Source organism: Echeneis naucrates, chromosome 10 (genome assembly GCF_900963305.1).
Source record: "Echeneis naucrates chromosome 10, fEcheNa1.1, whole genome shotgun sequence".
In the NCBI taxonomy this organism is placed as follows: Eukaryota; Metazoa; Chordata; class Actinopteri; order Carangiformes; family Echeneidae; genus Echeneis; species Echeneis naucrates.
In genome coordinates, this window is record NC_042520.1 from 8,051,519 (window position 1) to 8,078,147 (window position 26,629).

At 38.2% G+C, this 26,629-nt stretch overlaps 1 protein-coding gene across 2 annotated transcripts in view; it reads right to left on the reverse strand.

Annotated features, from left to right (window-relative positions):
* The window catches only part of diaph2 (diaphanous-related formin 2), a 338,700-nt gene that overhangs the window by 302,845 nt on the left and 9,226 nt on the right, over nt 1-26,629 (reverse strand). Inside the window, exons 2-4 of one of the 2 annotated variants that reach the window (XM_029511765.1) lie at nt 24,848-24,880; nt 22,946-23,122; nt 18,318-18,422 (exon numbers count right to left, since the gene is read on the reverse strand). In XM_029511765.1, the coding sequence (XP_029367625.1) occupies nt 18,318-18,422; nt 22,946-23,122; nt 24,848-24,880 (315 nt within the window). Of the gene's footprint in view, nt 1-13,258; nt 13,280-18,317; nt 18,423-22,945; nt 23,123-24,847; nt 24,881-26,629 lie in introns of both variants that reach the window. The other variant, XM_029511766.1, reaches the window with a different exon arrangement.

Genomic DNA, 26,629 nt, shown 5'->3' on the forward strand with positions numbered 1-26,629 from the left:
TTCAAAAGGTTTTTAGGTTAAAGAAGACATACCATATGTATCCTGGGTCAAAGTAAAAATGCCAAATTATCATTACATGTTCTCATTTTAATGTACGAAGTTTCAGCACTCAATTCAACTCATACCCACCTCAGACTAAACAAAATCAGCTCACCCTTAAGTTTCATTGGGTAAATTAGAAATAGACAGGAGAACAAATAAGGGTCAGAAGTTGTCTAGAGTCCAGCCAAAATTATTGATTTGATGCTCCTTTTACTGTTATTACATCTGCTTTCTTAAATAAAAAAAAAGGAAATAAAACTGAACATTTGGAGCAGTGGTTACAATAAAAGCTAACCTAGCTGGCTTGAGTAAAACTATTTTACAAGAAATTACACTAACGCACACTAATACAAAACGTGAAGCAGAAAATTGTCTGGCAGTAGAAAGATGTAGCTGATCCCCCCTGCCACATATGATATTTTCATGAGATATTTCTCTCTCCACACAGGAACAAGTGCTTATCCATTAGAGAGTCATGTGATTTGTTGCTTCCCCACTTAACCCCAGATAGCACAATGTTAATAACGGACTGATGATAAATTCATTAGGGCTACAAATAAAAACAATCTCTCTTCGATAAGAGGCAAGTACATTATAATTAAACTGATGCCTCTCTGTTTTCATTAGGCCGTAGAGCATGAAAACTTGATAGACCCAGATACAAGATAGACCCACTGAGATGGATGCAATTAACCATGTTTGTTTTATTACACATTTGAGGCCAAACATATAAAACAGAGGCCCCAAGTTAATACAATAGGTGTTCATGCAGCAGCAAAACTCAAAAATGAGTGCACAACAGTGGCACATTGTTTCACAGAAGGCTGTTTTACACTGTAGTCTGGGGGAATTGGTCAAGTCAAGACTAGTTACACTGCTCATGACTGAAAAAGAGGGACGGGATGGACAATATAAAAAGATATTTTGCCTCTCCCTGTCTTGAACGCTCTTATCACCTTTTCCGAAAACTTCTTTCTTTCCCTTGTTTCTCTTTTCTACAATGTTATTCTCAACCTTCTACGTTTCTCTCCATCCTTCACTCTTTAACCTTCTTCCTCTTTATCACGTCTTAGCGCTTTCTCTCCCAGATGAATGTAAAATGCTTTCGTGGCTTCACAGACTTTGGAGATGGCCAGCTCTGTGCCTGGTAGAACGGGGAAAGAGAGCGAACAGAAGCATAGATTTCTGTGTCCTTTGTATTCTTGGTGCTTGTTGTGGCAGCCAGCTAAAAAAACTGGTTGCTCTGGACAAGTCTTGTCATTCCACAAAGCAACTCAAACTAACGGATGAAATCAGGACTCAAATGTGCCTTCCCTTCCTATTACTCCATCACTTCAGCATCGCATCCAACTATAAAGACACAGTAGCAAAGCAGACACAGATGTGTGCACATGCAAGAAAGCTCTGCGCACAACAAGCAAAACTGACTGTGTACAATGGCACAATTGAGACCACTGAAGACCACTGGGATCAGTGACTCCAAATACTGGTTTGTATAGATGTTTTGAAAATAAAAACTGCACAATACCAAACATCCTTGCTTCAGAAAACCTTGACTGGCACACAGACTGATAGTCTTCGCTATTAAATTGGAACATAATCTGGAACTGACACATGTAATTTCAACCCAGTCTACACATTCATTCATTCATCTTCTACTGCTTATCCTCTTCCGGTTCACGGGGGGTGCTGGAGCCAATCCCAGCTCACTCTGGGCCAGAGCAGGGTACACCCTGGACAGGTCACCAGTCCATCGCAGGGCCAACACACAGAGAGAGACAGAGACAAACAACCACTCACAGTCAGACCTACGGACAATTTATAATCACCAATTAACCCAAACATGATGTCTTTGGATGGGGGGAGGGAACTAGAGTACCCAGAGGAAACCCACACAAGCACAGGGAGAACATGCAAACTCCGTACAGAAAGGCCCCAGGCCCAGGGACCAAACCCATGACCTTCTTATTGTGGGGCAAGAGCACTAACTACTATGCCCCCTGTGCTGCCCCAGTCTACACATCTATTTAAAAAATGTAATAAATACTGTGTAATCTGTGCAATGACACGAGCATCACTTGACACAGGAAATTGTGTACACTTTGCATTAGGCCAGAGGCAAACACTGAGAATGGGTTTAATGTGCACAAATTACTCTGTTTGCAACTATGATGCAACACTATTCTGGATCATTCGTGCTTTCTATCTGTTGAAATCCTACATACAAGTAACAACAAGTAGAGGAAACAGCCGCTACACTTAAACCATCAACTGAGCATATGGATGGGTGAATGTAGCATGGTTTGACCTCAGGCAAGAAGGGAGCAAGCAGGTCACACTAATGTAGACCAATAATCTCTCCCAGAGTCATTAGGATGATCAATGCCATTCTAATGAGATAACATCTGGAACAAAGGACCCTAATAGCAGACAGCTGCTGGGCAAAGTGAGCTAATTAAGAGAACATTCAGCGGTGCTAACTAATGCTGCAGCCATTGTGCCCAGGTTTTGGACCCTCCCTGTTAACATCCAAAATACAACATGTTGAATATTTTATACTCCCTCTAATAACTAATCGTGGCGTTGTAATACCAGTGGTAATGCATCAGAAAGAGAGAGAGCGAAAAATACCACAACATCTCAGCTTGACATGAATTCTTATCGAGCGGCATTAAATTGGTCAATTATAGAGAAAATCTGTTTTGAGGTAACCTTTCAGCTTATTAAATAAGCTATAAATCAATCTTTAGGGCAGAGCAAGTGGCTGGCTTTTAATGCTTGAACGTGTCTAATCTCTCACTTTTTCACTTTCCTTTTTTCTCTCAGTCTGTGTCTGGAGTCCTTCAGAATTTGGGAGCATACTATAAGCTTGTAAAGGTAAGTTGATATCCCAGTTCACCACAACTTCCAAGTGTACAACTTTGGGTTGCATACTGGCATTTTAAGTGGCTGAATGAAAGCAGCTCTATTAGGGGGGAAAATGTAGAAAAAAAGAGAACAAAAAGGTACAGCTCAAAACATCGGCTAAGCACGGAAGCAGAATCCAATTAGTCATATGCTTAGAAAAAGAAATAACGGAGAGCAGCGTCAAAATTGAAAGTTCGTAATAGTCTCTGCAAAAAGTGTCTGCACAATTCTTTGGTGATCATGAATAAATATAATTACTGCAAACAAAAGAAAACAGTGCGGCCTAACATGAATTTAAATGCCATCCCATTTTTCAACCATGAAGCGTTAATTACATATAATGAAATAAAAAGGGAAAAAGATGAAAAATCTTTCCAAAATTCCAGTCAGTACAGGCCCATGTATCCACTCCACATATACACGTATACACACACCGTCTTGAAAGTTCTTACTTCTTAGTTTACTTGCTTTTATGTGGATTACTTTGTTCATTCACTTTTAAATGACATTTAAATAAACACAGATAATCAAAAGCCATGCTGTCATGCATTTTCTGATGAGACTTCTCATACTAAACTTTACAAATTTTAAATAAAATCAACCACAGTCAATATTTTTTGAGTGGTCCCACTACTTATTCTTATAATTGTTGATAAAGGGAGAACGGCAATAAATTAAAGTAAGTGCCGACCCTCAGCCTTGTGTACCTGTTGCTTCTTTGGTTTGGCTGCTGTGCTGACAGGCAACAAAGTTGGGTGCATGTTTACAAAAAAAAATACATTAATAAATCCATTTACCTTTGATTGATATTTAGTTTGTGTTGCTTCAGATGCGGCATTTTGCCATCATTAGTTCGATTTCTCATTACCTTTTTAAAATAAAAGCTTGGTTAACTGGCTCGATTGTGTGCATCTTTTCTCAAAGCTACACAGTAGTGACAATACAATTATCAAATAGAAAAAAAAAAATTAAAGCTAGGATGAAATTATTAGTTTTGACCCTTTCCTTTGCCCTTGAGAAAACATATTAGACTACTCAACAATTACAAAAAAATGTTATTCAGCTAAATACATGTGAAAACTCACTCCGTGCATGGAAGAGGTACTGTATAGTAACACTAGAATACTACATTAGTATGGGTGGTTAAGGAAATGGGAGGAAATTCCATCAGGTTTGAGTGCAGTCGACGCTGCAACAGCACTATTCCTCTGAGAGCAAAGCAACGGCAGTGAAAAAGCTCCCAACTAACAGTAATTGGTTTTAAAATAATAGAATTCATTACAGTTATGGCGCTTGTTCAGAAATGCAAACAGGGGAAGAAAAAAACATTCACTGGAGACTTGGGCTGAACTGCTTCACTAAAAACCATGGGGAGATGAAAGGCATAATTCAAATGACAATTTTAGAACCCTTAGTTCATTTATATCAGAAGCTCAGAAGATGTTTCCGGCATAATAACATCAAGAATTTTTTTTCAGTTCTTTTGTTTTTCTTGCAGGGCTTGGAAGGAACTTTTTTCCCCCTCTCAATTTCATTCTTTTGTGGTAGCAAATTCCTCCTCCTCACACAGAGACATATGAGGTGACATACAAACAATCTAGCAAACAACACCCGTCAGCAGCACAGACAGCCAACTGAAAGCTAACATGGGAAATCTTGACAGGAAAGAAGAAAAACAGCTCACACATGACATTGAATTTGCTGCTTGTCTTATTAAATGAATGTGTAATTATACACATCAGGGGTCTGCATTGTAAGGTCTTGTGTTTTTAATCACATGCACTGGTGGACTATGTTTCATCCAAGGCCAGCATCTCAGGTGTGAAGAAGACATTCACCCAATAAGCATTAAAAAGATCATCTCTCAAGACCACTCAGGACATAAAGAGACAGGTCAGGCATCTCAAAATGATTGGATGTCACCTCACATGCTGGGTCTATATCCAACATCAAGGACATCACCATTTGGAACACTATACATTTGCCATCAAATCGGCCTCAGGCCAATATCTAGTAATTGGCCCCATTTTAAAGAAATGTTTGATACAGTTTGACCACCAGTTGATGGAGACAATTGCAGCATATGTGAAAGTATCAGCAGGGATGGTAAGATTTTTTGTCTTATTTTTACTCATTTATTTGGCACTGTACACGAAGAAAAACAAGACCACCATATGGGTGTGCATTAAAAATTGATGTGGTATGTTGGTGAGGGCACATGAGCCGAATGACAAGGTGGAAGAAGTCAAAATAGTGGGCACAGCATGTGTGGGGGAGCCAATATGTGCCACCTTGTCACTAGAATCTATGCTGGAAAACCACCAGGTTCACGAGTGAGAGATATACCCTGCCAAGACTAGGTTTCAGCACACATGTGGCCTAGAAGCTGTGTCATGTCAAAGACCCATGGTGTCAATAAGAAAATGTGACATATGGACATGAGGGGCCGGAAGAGGGATAGATGTTTGATGCCGATTTCTCTGAGGGAGAGAAAACGTGATGAAATACATAAAAAGAGTGAGACGGTGATATGCTGTTAATCTACTGAAATAATGTATGATATAAGGAGAGAACCAGAGGGATAGACAATGATATCAACATTGCAGTGAGGGACTACATCTGCTCATCAGTATGGAGCCAATCTAATAAATAATTCAGGTATGACTGTTAAAAAAAAAAAAAAAGGTGGGGGGAGGCCGTCAATACAACAGGTCTTGTCAATACAGCGAAGGTAATACATCTTCCATACAATCTTTGATTAAAAGGGTCAAGTGTTGAAAAAAAAAAAAAAAGGAAGTAGACCTAGAAGACATTGGCAGTCCTCCACTGTCTCAGAGGATGTCTCACTTTTGAATCCAAGTACAGGAACAATAATTATGATGAATCTGTTCCCTTTTTTTTTAACCCATCTCTATCTACAGCAGAAGGCAAAGTATTGATCAGAGAAGGCAACCCAACTTAAAGCTGTTGAGTCATTTCACACCTATTCTCCCCTATAAAAGATCAGACGTTTAACAAATGGCATTAGTGGCACACAAAGTGCTGTGTTGCGTGGGCTAAGAAAAAACCCATTAGGTCAACGCCATAGCAACAATGTGGCTTTGCAGACCTTAGGTGCTGCACCAACTGGCCAATTCAGTGGGCACCCACTGCCACCAAGTGCTGGCCCTTAGTACTACAATACTGACTGGAGAACTGCAGTTCTTGCTGCATTTGTCTAAGTGGAGGCAGACAATGACCATGCATTACCAGCTACAGTGCTTATGGCAAACAAGACAATCCCAGCAAGCCAAATACAACTATGATCCAACGCCATTGGTGCTGTTGTGAAACATCCAAAAGGACCAACTCAATATTATTCCTTTTGCTTTAATACACAGTTACAAACTTTGGCAGTGTGCAACGGAATGAGACGAGACCGTGTAATTTGGAAAAAAAGCTGCAACCACTTTAGCAATTTAAGACCATCCTAACCAGCAAGCATGAAGGGCAGGGAGTGTAATAGCACAAAGACTTCATGTCTACCACATGTCTAGTTTTTTCTAGCCATTCCTTCACTCATTCATCTATATTTTTCATTCATACCTTCCGTTACTAACCATGTGCTGTGGGTAGAGAGCCAAACAGTCCTACAGCTTGAAGGCTGCCATTTTGGAACTGTGGCCAATCTCTCCTGAGCACACTTAGAAAAGAAACTGCAAGCCAGACAATAACACAGCAAGTGATCTGGCCTTGATCATGTCACCAATCATTACTACAGAGAGCTGTCTGGGGAATCAGGAGGAAACTGGCTGTTGATGAGGCGATTATGTGGCTTTACTCTGGTGCCTCCAAGTATGACAGCAATATGAAAGCACTGTAGCTGATAGGCAGAGACTATACTTTGTTAGTACTCTGTTGTGCTGAGTGGACTAGTTGGCTGAGCAGTAAGGCATTCCCACAGGGCCTGGTGGGCTTACTGCAGGACTTGGGGAGGATTATAAAAAGGCCATCGATATGACTCTCTCAAAGCACATCTGCTCCAGCAAAATATGGTTTGTACTCATGTTGATTATATATCCTTGTCAACAGCTGCCTTTTTCTGGCCTTTCAGTTCTTAAACTCCGCATTGTGTCAGCTGAGAAACAGAGATATTACAACAAGGTCTCTGCATACACAGTGGAGGACTCACTGGAACCAAAGTCCACATTTTGTCAGTGTGAAGTCTGCGTTTGAATCAACTATAATTGCACAATAGAGTGTCTGGTTGTGAGCAAAAGTGCATTATCATATCACCCACTGCAAACATTCTCCATGCAAATCTTGACATACTCAGATGGAGTCCACATTTCACAGAGATCACATCTAGAAAAAGCAGACAACTCCATCAACCAAAGCAAATAACTTACTAAATATACACAGATGTAGGGAAAGATATCAAAAAGCTAAAGAAGCAAATAAAGAAATTGGGAGTGACTAGAGGAGCAGACAACCATAAAACATGGCGATACACAGAATTTCACAGCTGTGTGAACAGTTAAAGCAGATGCGATGGGATGTGATGGTAGATGCATACAGAGAGGCAGGTTGTAAAAATATGCCATAAAGTTTATGGAGCCTAATGCGGCCCTTCAGGAGCCTCCTGCCGAGCTGAGCATGCCGACAGTGCCGTTGAGTGTGTGACAGAGCTATGGGGGAGAGATGTACAACTGAGAGCATAGCCAGTATTCACAAACTCCATCACTGGTGTGGGGATGTGCATACAGTACATAAAATTTACAGATATGCAATCAAGAGAACTAGGAATCATTTTTTTCCCCCTTTTCTCCTTTCCTCCCTCTACTAAATCATACTATATCCACTGTGCACAATATCCAAATACAAACTGTAATATCAAAGCCTATTAGAAGTGCATGGAGAAAAACAGTGCTATTTATTCCATCCACAGATATACGGGTATGCATACATACACCAACGCAAACACAGAGCATGTAAAGTAGACGCTGTTCAATCCAACATCAGCATACTGTGACCACAAAAGCCTTTCATGGTCCCTTCAAAATAACAAGCTATCGCCCTAATTGAAGAGGCGTGATTGTTTCAGCCATTGAAAAATTATATACCGTATACGAAAGGGGAGGACATGATATAAGACAAAAAGGTAGCAAGGAAGGGAAGAATGACAAGATAAAAAGGTGAAAAGAAAAACGGAAAAAGGCATATTCTGATAAAGTAACCTTTTTCTCATCCCTTGTGGAAGCTGGTGTTGACTTAATCCTTCACACACAGAGCACGGTCTGTCACAGCTAGCCTTTTGCCTCTTCGACAATCCACAAAGGTCAATCCAACCATGAATGCCCAAAGACAAGCCATTTGGTAGAAACGAGAAACAGTAATTGATGAATCTATTGCTGACCATAATATTCTTTACATGACAAATTTGGCCAAAACTATGGCACTATTATCAAACTAAAAGCAACGCATTAAGCAGGCTAGTATCATTAAAAATTTAAAATTAACTTTTTCACTTAGTTAATTTTCACATATTTAAGAAAGGTCAAAAGTGTGTAAGACACAGAAACAGGCACAATGCAAATGCTAATTCAATTTGGAACCCCTTTTATTTAGATTCTTCTTCTAAATTCCATATGAGCACAGAGAACCTTAAGAGATTGGTGTAATCGCATATATATCCGTTAACAAATCTATTGATCACACTAAGCTCTAATAAACTTTTTTATGGAAAAGGAAATTAAAATAAAAGTTAGTAAATCACTGGAGCAAACGTTTTCCTCTACTACAACAGCATGTTCCATCGAACGCAACTGGCTGTCCGCACTCCTCAGCTGGCATTAATTTGGGTTTTCTGAAAATATAGAGCAGAAAATGGGCAAACTCACAAAATAAAAAAAATTATTAATGATTCAATATTTACTTTGAAAACTGTTACAATAATAGCTGTTCCACTGCAGATGTAACTATTGGCTTAAGAAAAGCTTAAAGATAATGACGCATCATTGGATTTGCTGTGTGAAAAGGCAGGAAATGATTTTGTTCGACATCTTATTTGGACGGCAATCAAAATGAATCATACTTAAGTCTCTGCCTCTGTTGTAGAGATTCGGAAAATGCAGACTTTACTCCGCATCAATTGGGGGTGAGCAGTATCAGCCTCTCAACTTGTTCCAAAACCATTTAAATTTGACAAATAAACTCATGTAAAATTTGTTTGTGTTTTTAAAATATCTACGACAGCAGTTGTTTGAGAAACTAGATAGTAACTGCAAAGTTTTTGACCACTTCAGGAAAGATTTTCTCAAGCAATGTATTGATACATGTTTCATAATTTCTAGTATTAGGTTTTAATTTCATGAAGGTGGTATCCTATACGTGGCCATCTTCTCCTGTCTTCAAATAAAGGGCGTAAACTCAAAATAGAATCTCCCACTGAAGAAAATAACTTATTTGAGTTAATGTAGCAGAAAATATTCAACATCCATTAAAAATGACAGCTGACTCAGATTTGAAGATATGTTATTCAACAGTAGTTTGTCAAATAAATCCTTCCTCATCTCACTGCCAGACAACTTTTCTGGGTTCATCAGATGAACTCTTAAAAGAAGCTTTCAGCCAATCAAAGAAACATCTTATTCAAACAGTCCCCTCCAGAGCTTGTTTCCTTGATCTTAATTTAAGATAGAATTTATGGTGAACTCTGGCTCAGGGCATGGGAGGCACACGCTATTGATTAATTTTTCATTGCCGTTCTTTTAAAGCACCAAGGACATGTGTCACATCAAATCTGCTCAACCCTCAGCGCCCAGTCTAATAGCTTGCATGAAACAAAAAGTCTTTTAAGGCATGTGGTTTTAAAAGGTAAAAAGGGGAATGAAAGAGGGTGGGTGCCTTGATTTCCTTTCAGACACATCACATTTTCTTTTCTTTTTTGAAGGTCTTCAGTAAGCACTTCTGGAACCAACACTTGATTGGAGTTAAAGAAGAGCCAGATGTCTCCTTATCCTTATACGCAAACTCACTTTTTCTGATGATTCCACTACTATCATACAATATACAATCCCCTGCCTTGGCTATAAACAATCTGTTTACTGGTTAGACCTCATTCTATTAATCTTCTGTAGTTAACAACAGTGTGTACGTTTTCAGATGCACAAAATCATCCATTCATGCAGCGGCAAATGGCAAAGCCCTCTCATAGATTAGTAAGATTACGGCAACCATAAAGAACTTTCCTAATTATAACTGGGATAAGGTGTATGTTGACAATCCTTGTCAGGCATATAAAGCTTTTCATTTGCTTTTGGGATTTTAGAGTAAAAATGAAATAGAACAACAAATTAAATTTTGAATTAAAAACTTTTGTGGAAAACTATAGATTGGTATTCCTTCTTTGAGTTTCAAAAGGATGTCTTCATTGGTTAACATAAATTCGTGAGAGCAGAATAGTATCAAGGAAAATGGAATTACTGTATTGCAGCAATGGCGAAGGTATTTTACTGAAAAGTCAAAAACAGACTGATGTAGGTACTGTGTGTAGGATCCAAGGATCAGTTCTTGCTCTGGTTCTTTTTCATACTGTGAATTTGCTCTGAGGAAGAATTAAGAGGAACTTTTGTATGCCACTGAATAGGAGCTAGAAACTGGGAAGGTATCAATAAATTGTCTTGTGAAATTAAAAAAAGAAGAGAAATTACAAAATGTCCATTCTTTGAAGGACAGATACATCATGAATTATTATAAACTGTTTTAAACTTGGACACATTTTTGTCCAAACACCCATATAGCTGAAAAAAGATGGCAATTTTACAAAAAAGGTCCATATCAATCTTGAAATTAAATGACCACCAAAGACCAAAACCTTCCTATGAAATAGATCTGTTACAATCCAGCCAATACAGCTTCATCTAATCTTGTCTCTCTGGCCGGAGGTGTTTTTAATTCAAATTCAACCATGGACGCAGGCAGAGATGTTTACATATCTGGACTAACCATCAATGCCTGATATCTCATTGCTGACCAGCATGTTAACGTGGAAATAAGTAGCCAACTGTCCAGTCACAAAGATATTGATTATCTCCCTGTGATTTGGCGATTGCTACTTTTCAACACACAAAACACACACTTTCTATCACACATACATCACACACACATTCTTACTGCTTTAGTCTCAGAAGCACTTCTCTGAGCCACAACTCAACGTGTTGATGATAGTGCAGAGGAAGTCGACTTTCACAGTAAAAGATCGATTGGTACAATGTAGTCCTTGACATGTGACGTAAATCAGGCCAATCTTTACAGAAATCAACGCTATAGAGCAACTGCATAAGTCAACAAGCAGCAAAAGGCACAGTGGTTATGAAGAGGCCCGAGTCCATTGGGACTGTTCGAGTCTAGCTGCAGGTATACAGCTATCCAGACATGTGTGCTACTCATATTTCACTCAATTTTGCTTAAGGAGGTGAGAGAGCATATGAGATTTAGCGGTGTTGCACACTTAACATGCTGGTCAGACTGGATTAGAGCCAATTCATGCAGTCCTCCATTCCCGCCTCATTGTCTAATGGGAGAAGGGAAAGTGCCAGAGAGATTTCATGCCTGAGACAGAAGAGTTACAGTTGTGTGTTCCCTAAAGACAATCCTAACCAACACTCCACTTTCAGCACACCTGAGAACCCTCTGTCCCACCGACACATGCTGACAGCATGAAAATGGGAATCTGCCAACAAAGCAGGGAGCTAACTGCAGCCTACAACTGGCTAAGCAGGCTAAACACTTTCCCTCTTTTTCTTCTTTCAGTGAAGCTTTTAAGAATGACAGCTCATAGCATTCAATTTGTTAGCCACATCAAAAGGATACTGCAGCAGGATTGACACAGAGGTTACAAAACTAAGGTCAACTGCTTCAGTATAATCTTGAGCTTGAAGAAACTTCTTGATAAGCAGAGCTTCTGGCACCTTTTGACATGGTTTGCAGAATTCTGAAAGAAGGCCTCCTGCATCTTGGATGAGCAGTCATGATACAAGCTGGGATAATTTTGTCACATTCCATTGACTGAACACAATGTGGCCATTGCTGCTGATCGGGAGCTACTCCAACCATGTCCGTACAGGCCAAGTCAAAAACCTAGTCTTCCCACAAAAATAACCAAGCACAAAGAACAGTTTCACAAAGCAGGAGAAAATGCAATCGATACAAAACGTCTGTAAAACGCTTCAAAGAGCAAGGTTTGTCTGAGAGCATGGGCAGCGCAGAAGCCAGGTCACAGTGTATTGCTTTCCCTTGTTTGTGTCTCTGTTAAGCTTTCCAGTCCTCTTAATACCCCTTAATACCCCTAAAACCCCCAAACAACAATGAAATATGATTTAGAGTGCTAATTTAACACTTGCTAATCCAATAAAAGAAAGTTTCTCCAAAAAGAAAATTAACTGTTCTTAAAAAGGTAACAGGGTGCTGCTTTATGGGATCGTGAGATAGAAAACCATTTATATACTACAATGTGGAGAAGTTAAAAAGTCTTCCATGGACACTGACAGCATAAATTCAATTTTCTCAGATTACCTGAGATGAGGTAAATCATTTGACAACAAAAACAAGATAATACATATGTAATAACACAATCTTGTCATGCTGGAATACTTTCAAAGCGCAATGGAGCTTTTGACTGCAAATTCACATACATAGCCTTAAATGCTTCCACTAGATTAAAACAACCAATCTGTTAATGACAGAGCAAATATACTTGTCAATCTCCCCCTCAATATTTCTTCGTTTTAATATGTATGCAGTTTCTGTGTGCCGCCTTATTAAATGATGTATAGTCTCAGAATGTATTGTCACTCAATGACAAAATGAACACAGCTGATATTTAGAAGCACCATGTTCTGATAAACACATTCATTTGTAAATTACAAGTATTTGTGTAAACCAGTTGCTCCTTGTTGGCATCACAATGCCAAAATTCTAATAGATGCTACACTGCAACCTATTTCAAAAGATAAAATGCCTCATTTGAAAGTGCAACCATTCACACTGTTGGCCATTTAAAGCCTTTCTGAATTACAAATGATTAGCAACATCCAAGCTGAAAATAAAAAGCCAAGACAAATCTCCCCAATTGCACGGGGAGTTCAAAAAGGTGTGGTTGGTTGGTGGTTTGGTTTTGTGCGTGTGTGTGTGTGTGTGTGTGTGTGTGTGTGTGTGTGTGTGTGTGTGTGTGTGTGTGTGTGTGTGTGTGTGTGTACACATGTGTGTGTGTTTGCAGACACATTTCAGGAACAAGATTCAAAAGCCAAATAAATAATGGGCTACTTACCGCAACTTTGCTCCCAGTTATCTGCATGCAGCGATCAGCGGAGAAGGTTAATGTGCAAAAAGACACAAACAGCACAATCATTAGTAGGCCAGAGAATCCTCTCTATTGAATGTTGAGGCATTAGCGCAACATGTATGACATCACAAACACTACACAACGAAACCTTGGTAATTGCCAGTACACAATGAGGATAGTGTCTGTATTTAGTAGCTGTCATTTTGAAATGTTTTAGACAGACAGACAACATGGACATATTTAAAGAACAAGTCAAAAGAACTTGTAGATGTTCATAACAAGAAGGGGTGTCAGTGCTTGGCAACAACAACTGTGGAAGGGATGAGCCAACATATTCAGAAATAACCACACAAGGCATTTCTTAAACAACTAACAGAGTAAACTATGATTGTCCTTGTGATTTACTGGCTGGTATAGATTCACCCTCCAAAAAGAGCAGGGTCCAGTGTGGACAAAGAGAGTGCAGAGGGTCTCTGTGGGCTGAAATCAATCAGCTGCCATTAGCACTGGGCTTCAGGTGTCAAATCTGTGTGGTAAGGCTACCTTGAGCCCATGCAGTCAGCACGATTCTTAGAGTTTAACCTTGTTATCTGTCAATAGTGAAAGTAGCAGGAGTGTTTATTACTGCAACTGTGGGGTTTGTTTCACAGTAGGAGGGTGTCTGTCAGTCGAGCAAATGTATTCTAATCTATGGTTGAGCCTCTCTTGTTTAGCTCCATGTTGCCAAGAAAATGTATTCTGACTGCAGGAATTTACAAGACACACAGAGTTCCTTTTCCTTTGCCATGTCTTTTTCCTCCCTCTTCTTTTCTACCCTCCTCCCATCTCTTTTAATGTTCCTTTCCCTTTCCTTTTATTGACATTCCCAGCCTCTGAAAATCTGTGACCATTTGATGCATGATTTCCCCTCTCTAGTCTTCCACCAAGGGTTCATAATCGCTATAAAGTCTGACACATGCCACCACCTGATCACACACGGTGCTTTGTAATAATACTGTATGTCCACATGTGTCTGGTTCTCCAGTGAATTCAGCATATCACTGTGTAACATTAGGGAGTATGTCATCTGAATACTGCTGGCATTGAATTGAAATGAGTCGCACTGATACATCTCAGAACTCAAACATTTTCCACAGATGTTGATGCCTACTATTGAACATTGCCTATTTTAAAATATGCATTCAGTAACATAAAGCAGTTTGACCAAAATAACAGACACTATCTTGACAGTGCTCAGGCCGACAGAGGAGAGTTTGAGGGGAACAGCAAAGTGTCACTTTAGTTTACATTTAAAATACTATGTAACGCCTTGTTCCCAATAAAACAGTTGCAAACCCTGTTTGAGTCAGACAGCAACAGACTGACTAGAGAGACAGTAACGTATAACTACCTTGTGAGATCTGTTTTTGTCATACTACAATGTGAATAAAATTAAAAGAACAGGTCACCATCCAGAGTAATAAATGTTGGATGTGTTCTAGTGTAAGTCTAACTATAACCAAATATTCTCAAATTACATGAACACAGAGCAGTACAATAATATCTGGCCTGGATGATGTGAGCATTTGCTAAGCTCTATTCAGAGAACAAGGTGGCACATTGATGATGGACCCAAAACATATTTCAATAAATATAATACTGGACAAATGGGCTGGGTGATCTAGCCTAAAGATAGGACAATCTTTTGAGGACTAACTGATTGCAATCCATAAATCAGAATCACATTCTGATTTTATAAAAGTATCACAATGTAGTTTACAAATTGTGTCACAACCAATCGCAGGTCTTTATTTTATTTAGTTCAATATCTGTTCGCACATTTCTGGTATTTATAAGTGTTTTCATTTGTAAGTTCAGTGCCTGTTTACTAGCTAGCTCTGGCAGGTTCTGCCTTGTGTCTCCCTGCCTGCAGAAAGGTCTTTCCTCCCACAGACGGACTGCTTGTTCTGCTCTGGTGAACTACTGGTACATATGGCACATGGCCAAGATTGCAGAGCAAAACAAGGGCTTTTGTTGTCAAAAGGAGTTAGCGGGTTTGCAGCTTAACTATTTTTTAACAGTTTTTATTAAAATTAAATATCTAACTAATTCATCTGAAAAGTAGATCGTATACCAAAGAAACTTGGTAACAGATCAGATCACCCAGCCCTAGTGGATACACCCCCTTACAAGAGCCTGCCACCCTTCTGTATCTGAGACAGCCCTTTTCATATATCAAAATATTCACTCAATAGTCAATAGACAGAAAGTAGATCTCTGAGAAATAAGCAATTGTATTAGTGCAGAGAGAATTTGGGCAGTTTTAATGAGGTTGGCACACATTTATGGAAAGAATAAAAAGGAAGAAATGAGGTGAATGAGAAAGGCAACTATTCATGCAAAGCTGATGGTCAAGGACGTCCACAGGCACACTCTTGCATAAGCCGAGCTGGATACCACTGAGACACAGCACCTATTCAAATGAACAGGGTCAGCGTAGAATAATCCCTTGAAAAGACATTCAATTTTGTGTTGGGGGTAATTTGCTGGACTCCTGCTGAGGCACCAAGGTAGAGTTCAGGAGTGTTATCAGTCTTGCCTGGTGACAGATGGTTAGAAGACTGGCGATTCACTAGGCAAGGAAAAAGGGCTTTGGCTTTCGTTTGGCAGATATATTTTACAATCTTAAACAGGGTAGTGATTAGTGTTTCCTTATATTAGCTATCATTTGAAGCCTGATAGCCACATAGAAGTAGAGTGCTGTCGGCTTTGTGGTCTATCAGCGTGTATGAATGATGGATAGACATACAAAAAAAGTTGTATATTCTGAGGGAAAACTCAGGCACTTAAAGCAATTTAGAATTTTCCAATTTTCTTTTTTTGCTGCAGAGAAAAGGTTACTTTTTGTGGAGTACCAAAGCACACATTCAACTGAGCACATCTGCATAGGCAGACAAGAAAAACTTGGCAGTACTAGGGGATAGTTCTAGTTACAAAAATATTTATTGATCTAAATTTTACAGCTCCATGCCATCTTGAGCCTGCAAACTGCACAATAGCTGTGGGTCAAGATAGAAAGAGAGTTGTCTGGAATGAAATTTCAATATTTATAAGTGTGTGTGGGAACTGGTGACATTCACGACTAACTTACTTTTATTTTTAAATAGTCGTTTAGATGGGCTGCTCCAATAAGAGCAATATGTAATACTTTGTCAGGATCATCCACAAAAAACAAAAAGGAAGTTGAGCTTAATGCATATGAATCCATTCCAAAGCAGCCAACTCACACCATATAAATATTTAGTAAAAAAAAAAAAAAAAAAGATTGTCACGCTAACAGTGAAGACACCACAGCTGAGACACCCCCACATTCCCAAAATGCATGACACCTACATTCATCACTATTTACCAGTTTCAGTGCAACAGATTCTATTTTAGAAGATTTACTGCATGCTTATCAGCAACCACAAGCAGCATTAGCCCCAAATAATGTCTTCTGTGAAACACACTCAGTTCACACAAAGCTGTTCCCTAAAAATGTTGGCGCAATCGTGAAATTTGCTTTACGACATACCATTGAGGATCTAAACTTTAATCTTCCTCATTTCTAAGGTAGTATTTAAGAGACTTTATATTATGTAGATTCTGGGCAATACATGAGTTTATGAGGATTCCCTTCTTTTGAAGAAGTTATTGGAGCACCAATCACATAAAGATATTCCAGAAATGAGTCACTTTGAATTGGTTAACTGAACCTGATAACAAGCTTAAGTTTTTGCTCTGTGGCTACTTTAAGTTTTTTTTTCTGTGGAAAATTGTTGTCATTCGTTTTTGGGACAATCCCCTGGTATGCTCTTAGACAGTATCTCTGACTGGCATAGTTACAGTAGTAGTAGTAATAGTTTTGGATATAGTCACTTTCACTGCGTCATTATCAATCACATGAAAATGTCCCCCCATCTTCATGTATTATCAGATTATGACAGTATGTGGCTATACAGATGTTTTAGTGTACCTATATGAACACTTACGTGAATCTGTGTATGCACAGATACATTATCACTGACATTCAAACATTCCCTACTTCAGTCCTATTAAATGTGATAGCAGGGTGCTGACAGACATCACATTTTGTCCTCTGTCCTTTCACTACACAGATTACGTTATTCATTTGAATAAAATATCAGTGCTCACAAAGCATAATGGGCCCTGTGAGGAATTCAATCATCTCGGATAATCATCATTATCAATAATGCCAGTTAATTACCATAACAATGAGGAAGGTAATAAATGATGATGTCAAGAGAGCACTACCAGGTTCAGGAAGAAACAGGGCCAGAAATCACTTTTTTCTTCTGCACTGATGTTAATTTCAACCCACAAGGTTGGCCATAATTTCAAAAGAGGATCATCCTACATTCATGTATTACTGACAAATCTCCTTGCTTTTTAATTGCCGTTTTTGGATTGGACTGATGAGGTTCCAGATTACGTTACAACAATAGGTAACATCATTGAATTTAAACTATTCAATGACTTGATATAAATATAATATAGCTGATGAAGAGCCAGACAAAATTTGCTCTGATAAGTATTCATATGAGCAAGGCGAAAAACTCAGTCATGAAGCTAGCAACCAAGTAACAAAGCAAGGCCTTCTCACTTGTGGGTAAAAAAATAAATAAATAAATAAATAAATAAAAAGACCCACATGCACCACCACAAACTATTTTCATGCAAACAAATAACTGGACAAACAATGGCCATCCACCTAGCATGGAGATAGTCAATAACTGCAATTTGTATCCATTAGATTGTGGCACGAGACAGAAAATAAATCAAAATTTGCAATCAGAGATGTGGAGCTCAAGCATGAAGAGCAGAGTGAGACAATGAAAGAAATGGGTGCTCGCAAGAAAGAGTGACAAAGGAAAGCTTTTAAGCAAAGGATCAAGTTAAATTTTGAGTCAGCTAGAGTGCTGTGATAATTCAAACTGCTGACTACAATTTTATAGTACACTTCAATTTACAGAGAAATAGTGTTTATGTTTATTCTTTCACTTACAGATTTGGCAGTGGCGGAGATATACTGGACCACCATCTCACGTTTGGTGCTCAAGTCCTTTCCACGCAGAGGGGCTTTTCGTTCCTCGTTGAGGTTCATATCCTCCTAAATACACACAGTGAGAAATTCAAAGTGCAATAATGATAAAAAATTTAGTAAATAATATGATAAAAAAATTACTTAAAGTAAATTGCCTTAACGCTTATTCCTTAATATAAAGTTATATGAACTATGCCATTTCCAGTGTAATAGTTTCATGTGCAAGAAAAATTTCAGACCAATATATATATACATATATTCGCATTTATTTAAGCTCTTGTCCTTCAGTTGAATAATTTTTTTTGGCATCTGTGTTTCTTTGTCAGAGTCACAAGGTGCAGCAACGAATAACAATGACAGTAATAATTAGTCCTTGAAATGAAATTAGCAAGGCTACAGCAATGTAACTGTGTGCCCCAACTCTGAACAAGAGAACAAACAACCCTGCTTCTATTGAGGCCATGCAATCACATCAGATAGGTTGGATAGGCAGTATCTGTGTGTTATTGGGAGTATTATCTTTGTGCTGCTTTAATTCTGCATCACAAAAGATGTCTTTCATGTGAGAGACATCAGGAGATGGAGTGAAGGCTGGACACAGCACTAAAAGCTAGGGAATGACATGATGATTAGAATGGAGGGGGATGTTTATCAGAAGCACTCTCACACAAAGAAATGGCAAGAATGAACAGAGAAAAAAAAAATATCATCTTCACAGTTTTAGGAAAGTGAACCTTTTAAGTGTGGTGCCATGCTGCCCTCTACTGGAAGTCAAAGGAAATAGTGTATCCTCTGGTCTGGGTTATTTGTTTCAGTCGCGATTGCCCTCCCTCTGGCTTCGTGTAAAATTATAAATTAAGAGTGTCACTTCTAAGTAAGAACACTGTAATATGTAATGGTTTTAATATCTCACAAGTAATTTAGTTCAAACTTATTCTGCTTCATTTGTCAGTGAAGGATGGGCTGGAATACCATCCAGAGGCACCATGACCTAAATTCCTTCAACTACATTTCCTCAAGTAAATACCCGCCGAGCTGGGGAAAAAAAAGAGCATCAACATCCTTTTTGTGGAACTGGAAGCTGAAACTTTAACAACTGGCAGGTTTTTCATCCAAAGAAACCAGCAAGTTTTTAAATTAATCTTTGAACCCAGCTAATTTATCTGCTTAATTGGTATTCAATAAATGAAGCAGAATGTGGCAGGGTGAGTACGTTGTAGGAGGGGTAGGAGCATTGGGCCTACGGGATGCTTGTCAGGGGGGCAAACTGAAGGAATGTTTAGTCTCCAAAATGATTAATGCTCTTTTATTAATTATACCCCCACAGGCTTCATAAAAAGAGTCCCAGGATATCTAGTACTATGCTGCTGGTGTAACTAAAATGATGATATCTGAGCTTATGTCGTTGGCAGTGGCATGTGAAAGAAATATGTTCTTCTCATATTATTTCACGTTGGTCCCGAAAAAATTTTCCAATGAAAACTGGTCTGGACTTGCATGTGTCGAAAATAATTCCTGGTTGAACAGACTTGTGCATATAAAAAGGCAAAATAAGCGCGTGCTCCTGCTTGGCCAAGTCAGGCAACTCAAATGAGCAGGTGTTTCACTTACCAGCACTAAAAACAGCAAAAGTGAAGCAGGCTGCATTTCAGGGCTGGTGCAACACCACCATCACTGGGGAAAGTATCAAGCATCTGCTAAATTCTATGGATCGCAGATTACAGGGAGCCATTATCAGCAACGGATTTTCTGCCAAATTTGGATGATATTGACTGTAATTTAAGCTTTTAATTAAATCTATGCATCATATTCACCCAAAATACAGGGACACTGTGAAAGAAGTAAAAAATATTGTGCAGGTCATGTGATGTACCAATTAGCATCCTCAACTTTAAATGAGACACTTTGACCTCATTTCAATTGTTCAATGGGCTTCAGCAAGTTAAGAGTTTAGCTCAGATAAAAGAGCAATTAATGGAGGCCATCGATGTCTGAAACTTAAATAGATACAAAAAGACCATGCTGAGGGAAAAGCCTCTTCTTAGAAAAGTATACAACATAAAATTGTTTTACTTCTGTGACAAAGCAATTATTGTGTCCTCTAAACTCAAGTCTGATCCATCAGTGTGGAAGAGAACGCCAAGTGACTCTCCTGTGGGCTAGTTTTAATGTCCCAGTGCAGGATGTTAACTGCTGAGAATCACATAGGTGCTTCTTACGAGTGCTCATCCTGACAACCACACATAAAGAGGCATATTAAAACCAGAAAGTAACAACAGCAGCACTACTCTCGATGAGGGGGGAAAAAAAAAAAACTCTAAATAAATGGGCACCTGAATCAAAATAGTCTTAAGTCAGGGTGTTATGTTGGTGAAGGTTTTCAAGCTGAGGTAAAGGTACAATCATCGCCTGGTTAATAATGTCATGACTGCTAAAGGCTTGAATTAAAACAGTGAAGGAGGATTTTTTGTCTGTTTTTTTTAACAAATTACCAAAGTTTGAAGTCATGCTGAAAATTGGTTTGTAATACATCAAGGTGTAATGTACATGTTTTACAGCAAACTGTAAGGTGATGAAATTAGTTCTAATTTTGACTTCTTGGATTAGGATCTACTACTGCACCACAGCTGCCTTCTTAGTATGATGAAAATACTGGACATTTATTTTGAGGAGTTCGAGTTGTGCTTTTTGATGATGTTTTGTTCATGGCTTTCAGCTTTCGTTGTTGTTTTATAAAAATACTTCTAACCTCAATGGTGAGCGTACACATTTTCAGGAAGAGTTCATTTTGTTTTGGTTTTCTCCCTTCCTTCCTTGGTGACTGAGTGCGTCTTGCTATATTTGACCAAAACTCTTTGATGATCTTTCAGTAATAGGCTATGTGCTATTTAGGCTGTGAGATACCCGGAGCAGTGTCTAAACGGCTTTTCAGAAAAAATATTTTCATTTTCTCCTAGTCATTAATGCACAGTAGGTGGGCTCACTAATATGGCATGGGTCATCCCCTCATTTCAAGCCAGCTAGGCATCTAAGGCTGTGGCATGTAGCATCATAAAAACAATCAATAACAGAGCTGATGTAAAGACAAAGAGAGCAACTAAAATGTGTGTGTGTGTGTGTCACCCTAAGACATACCGATGACAGACAGATTCTGAAGAGAGCCAATTAACATCAAAAGAAAATACAATGTTTCTGTTTTTGCAGAAAAGCTTACAATTTGACGCTACAGTTTACTTTACAGTTTAAAAACTAATAGCTTCAAAAGTGTATAAGTAAATAATCCTGCTCTCTTTTATTTCATTATGGCAATTATACTTCCCAACCCAAAGTGTCAAGACTTGTCATATGTCACAACAGCAAACATGTCATCTGTAACATCTGTCATTGAGCGAATTAAAGCTTGGGTTTAATGTCATGCCACTGTGAGCACAAACATAGTAATTGAGAGGTGAATTGAATGACAGGGATGAGCACCCAGGCAGCAAAACAGCGAGCAGTAGCCTCATGAAAACCAGGACCACTGGTTAAATTTCTCTGGTCAAGACCATGTAAAAAAAAAAAAAAAAGAAAAGAAAAGAAAGAAAGAAAGGCACCATTACAGACACACATACATACTCAGAGACACTATCCACAATAGTACACACAACCTATGCAATGAAACCAAAGTAATTCAGCTCTCCACTTCAAAGAGTTGAGCTGAAAGCTTTTTGTTTGATTTCAGTCCTGCAGTACATAAGGCCAAAAATGCATTTTAATAGAGAAAATCAAAAGTGTGACAGAGCTTTGACCCCACAAAAGGGAAAAGGCAATTTTAAAGTTTGTTATTCTGCATGGCCCAAGGAATACATAGTGGGAGCCCCACATCACAAAAGCTTAACATCCAAATAATAATCATTGTTAAAGGGAAAGAATTGTAAATATCAACATTATCTTGATACATATAGAGATTAAATTCAGGCACATTCCTGATCTGACTGCAGCAACAATACCTGAATACAACTATTCAGACTTTTTTTTTGCAGATACACATGTTTACATGCAAGATAATACATGTGAACAGAGGTAAATATCATACACTGAATTTCAATCTAATGCTGTGATAAATTTTGGTGATATTTAACTTCTTGAATTTTTTGTAAGAAACAATGTAAAACTTGTAAACCATGATATCTTAATATGAGATTGATCAGTACAGATTATATTGCGAGACTACAGACAATTTTATGTTGCATAAAACTAAGAAAGCTTTGAAATCCAGTAATTTAATTACCATCCTTTTTACATGCCTGGCTAGGCCTTGCTCTCTAAAACAAAATCTCATCAGCAGTAAAACAAGGACACGCAGAGATCTGTGGGTATATAATGGTATAAAAATACTTTTTGAACTTTACTTTCTGCCACGTCAGGCTCCCTGACTGACATTCATGAAGGTGCTTTTTCTATTTTATTCTTTTAATGTATAAATTTTCAATGTTATTATGCAATGATCAGAATTTGGTATTTTGCAGCAGCTATGGTGAGCGGAGGATGTGGAGTGCTTAACATAACCCTGTCCAAAGGATACATAACTAAAGGAGCACCAAACTCACCATCATCTTCTCAAAGAGGTCAATGATCTCCTTTTCTGAGAGGTTCATGGAGCGGTCATCAAAGAGGGGCTGAGGAATGGGAAGCTCAGCCTGGGTAGAGAGGGGATCTGTGGGGTGCTGTATCAGGAGTTTCTCCTTCTTCATTCCCGTTTTTCTGAAACTGGTAATGCGATCACGCTGAAAGAAAGCAGTGTTAGAGAAATTAAAATTTTGCACTGGCAACAATCCTATATACAACATCAAATATAAAAATAATCGTGTTGGGCTATACTGTTGATTTTACTGTTGATTTTTAATGAAAGATAAGTATTTTTTTTTCAAAAGTTACATTTTAATTGCTTACTTACAGCAACTTCAGTTTTACACTTAAACATCTGTGGGTTTGAAAGTTCATGTCCATTGCATAGCTCACCACACCCAGCATGTAATAACCAAACAGGATGTGAATTGAGCACAGACCAACCACTAGATGGAATGTAACTGTTATTTGATAAAAAAAGAGGTGATAAAAACTAAAATGAAATCTATAGTCACACTGGTGTCCTGAGGTTATAATAACCAAAACAATAAAGTAAAAGCAAAAAGTTTGTTTCCTACACCAAAGAGTTTCATGCTTCAATGAGCATGAAAACGCGTTTATTCTTCCTTTCATTATTATTTGGTTAAAAAAAAAAGGTAAGGAAAAGTCACTGTAATCAAAATGGTGAGATTTTGGTGCAGTTTGAAATAACTGTATTGAATTTTTAAAGATCCTGTGACCGTGACTGTGAAGATATCTTACACTGGAGCATGGTGAACTAAGAGAGAGAGAGCCACCATCTCTAGGTACTATAATTAAATACAATAAAAAGCCAAGATACATTTTTTATGCACACTTTTACAATCCTGTCACCTTATTTTTGGATTAAAAAACATTTTTCTTGTTTAGTGTTAAAAATTAGGCACAGTAAAATGGTGCTTTGATGATGGTTAAACTCTATATCACATGACAGTAGACACAAAAGTGGACACAATCTTCAGAACATACATAATAAAACACCAAGTGTGTTTGGCACAACATACCACATATAACTTCAAAAATTAAGGCGCTACTTACCATCATTCACCTGGTTTGTGTTTATGTCATTGAAATAATTCTGACATACAATTACATAAGATTGATGTTGTAACACCAGGGACAGTGAGTTGAGTTTCCTTGTTATATTGATCAGTTGACACTATTGAGATGAATGCAGTGTAGTTACATTTAGTGTGAAAGCAGATAAAGTACAGGGGCTGCATGCAACTAGTCCATGTTAGTCCTTTTGAGTGAATCAGAATGAAAAAGACATGCTGGATGGATGAGCAAATAAAAACTAAATGGAAAAATCAAACATATGAATGATTTCACTACTATCAGCTGGGTGAAATATTACTGGATGGATCAAACATTTTAGGTGCTAAGACAAAAACATTGCTCCAGATACATGTGAACATTACATTGTACATCCTAAAATTAATGCAATAATAAATAAAGGTCTCAAGTGTGAATGTGAGACTACTTGTTACCTAAGGGTATTTAAAAAAAAAAACAGATCAGTACATCAGCCCAAATTATTGCACAATAACTGATCTACGAGCTGCTGACTAAAGTCTTGATGTTGTAAGTTTCATTCCTAATAAAAACTGAAAGCTATTAAATGAGACCAGTTATAAGTTTTTCCTGTTACCATAAAAGATGGTTAGGTTGTATTCCAACCTTTAGTTGTTTGTGTTTTTGTAAATTTTAATTCAGTTGATCTGTTTTTTGCTAATTTGACCCATCCACATATTTCAAAAGTTTCATGCAGCATGGAAAAATATGATATGATGTAAAACATTTAATTAAAACTAGTCAAACCAAAATCAAACCAAGCACCTTACCATATCATCAGCCAATGTTTTTATGTGAATGTTCTGTTGGAGGGAGGGCACAGTGTGAAAAGAGGATCCAACAGAAAATGACAACACCTGCAAAATGCACAGTATATATCCCATCTGAAGCGTATACACGTGTACAGTGTCCCCAGGATACTGTCTCATTTCCCTCCCAGAAGCAAAATTAAGTTTACGATAACAAATAAGCTTAGCAGTGACATCAAGGTTAGGTGATAAATGTCTTAGGAGCACACTCAGCATTAATCCATTTTCATTGTCTTATTTTTGCTGCACGGAGGGTAAGGGCATATCCCAGAGACTGCACATGTGTAAGATGTGACAATACTTGATGTTCCCAATAACAGGGTTTTAATGTGTGTCAGCCTAAGTGTGTATTCAAGAGTGAACACCCGAAGGACACATTTAGGACACGTACCAATAATTTTACATAAAAGGAAAAAAACATAAAGCACCTCTAATGTATCCAGGATATATATATTTTCACAAGGAAATATGCTACAGCCTGTAATAGTTTCTGTAACAGTTTCGTACCAAATGGTACTTTTACCCGGTACTTGTAACATTTGTACTGAAAACCATCTCTAGCAGTGCCCCTACCAAATTATTCAATGGCAGTCATGGAAATTTCCAATATTTGCTTCCATCAAACTATTACACAAAAAGTCTCAGTCATATATACTGTACATATATATATATATATATATATATATAAACTGCTAAGTCTTTTTCCTATAGATGTTTATCTCAATCTCAGTGACAATAAGACAAACAGGGCTTGTAGCAGCACTGCCATATGCTATGGTACTAGGCTACGAAGTACTAATGAGTAGGGAAATGTGGGGTGGTGATGGCCATAAAGCCTGCCTCCAGCCGTGGATTTCTGCACTATTCTAATCAGGAAACTACTGATGCTGGGGCAAGCAAACAGATTGGCTCTAACCTGCACCTCCCTCTGTGCATCTTCATCAGCCATCGCTCTGGGCCACACTGAGCCAACACTTAAACTGCCATATCCATCACTGGTTTTGCCTGCAACAACTGATCAACAGTTGCGTGATACAGCTAAACAAAGCTTCAGTCTCCATGTACAGGCTGTGTGTGCTGTCCATGCCATTTTTTTATGTCAGGATTGCAAATCCAGTATGTTATATTCATCGGGCATTATTCATTCTGCCTGGGATTCCCAGGTGGCTCTCTTCCTGCAACATCTGGAGCTAAGAACTTGACCTAAGCATCAACTTTTCCATCTCAGAGAATATGTGCCATTAAGCCCAGCATTCTGTCGCGGTCTAAAACTGCATGAAACAATAGCTAATTTACAAATGGAGTACTTAAACATTTTCTAATCAATTTAACAACAATCAAACCACTGTTTGGTTAATTGCCTTGACTTGAGGGCCTTTCCTTGCCCATTATCTTGGCAACATTGCAACAACGCAATTTAACATCTAACAATTAAGCTTGCATGTCCTCTGGGCTTCTCTCGCTTATTAAAGTAAACTTTTTCATCATAATAAATGTTTATTACCAGACACATATTCCTCTAAATAACCTAATCAAATTAGCTCTGGGTCCCTCCTTAATCAAATATGATTATGACTCCACGCAGATTCTTAAAAATGAAAACACAAAGCAATATTCCACAACTTGAGAGTCAATTTGGGGACCCAAAACCATGACTGTACGCATATTTCACACAATAACTTTTAAAATTATCATTGCATAGTACAATTAATGGTAATATTACATTATCTCATGTCGAGACAT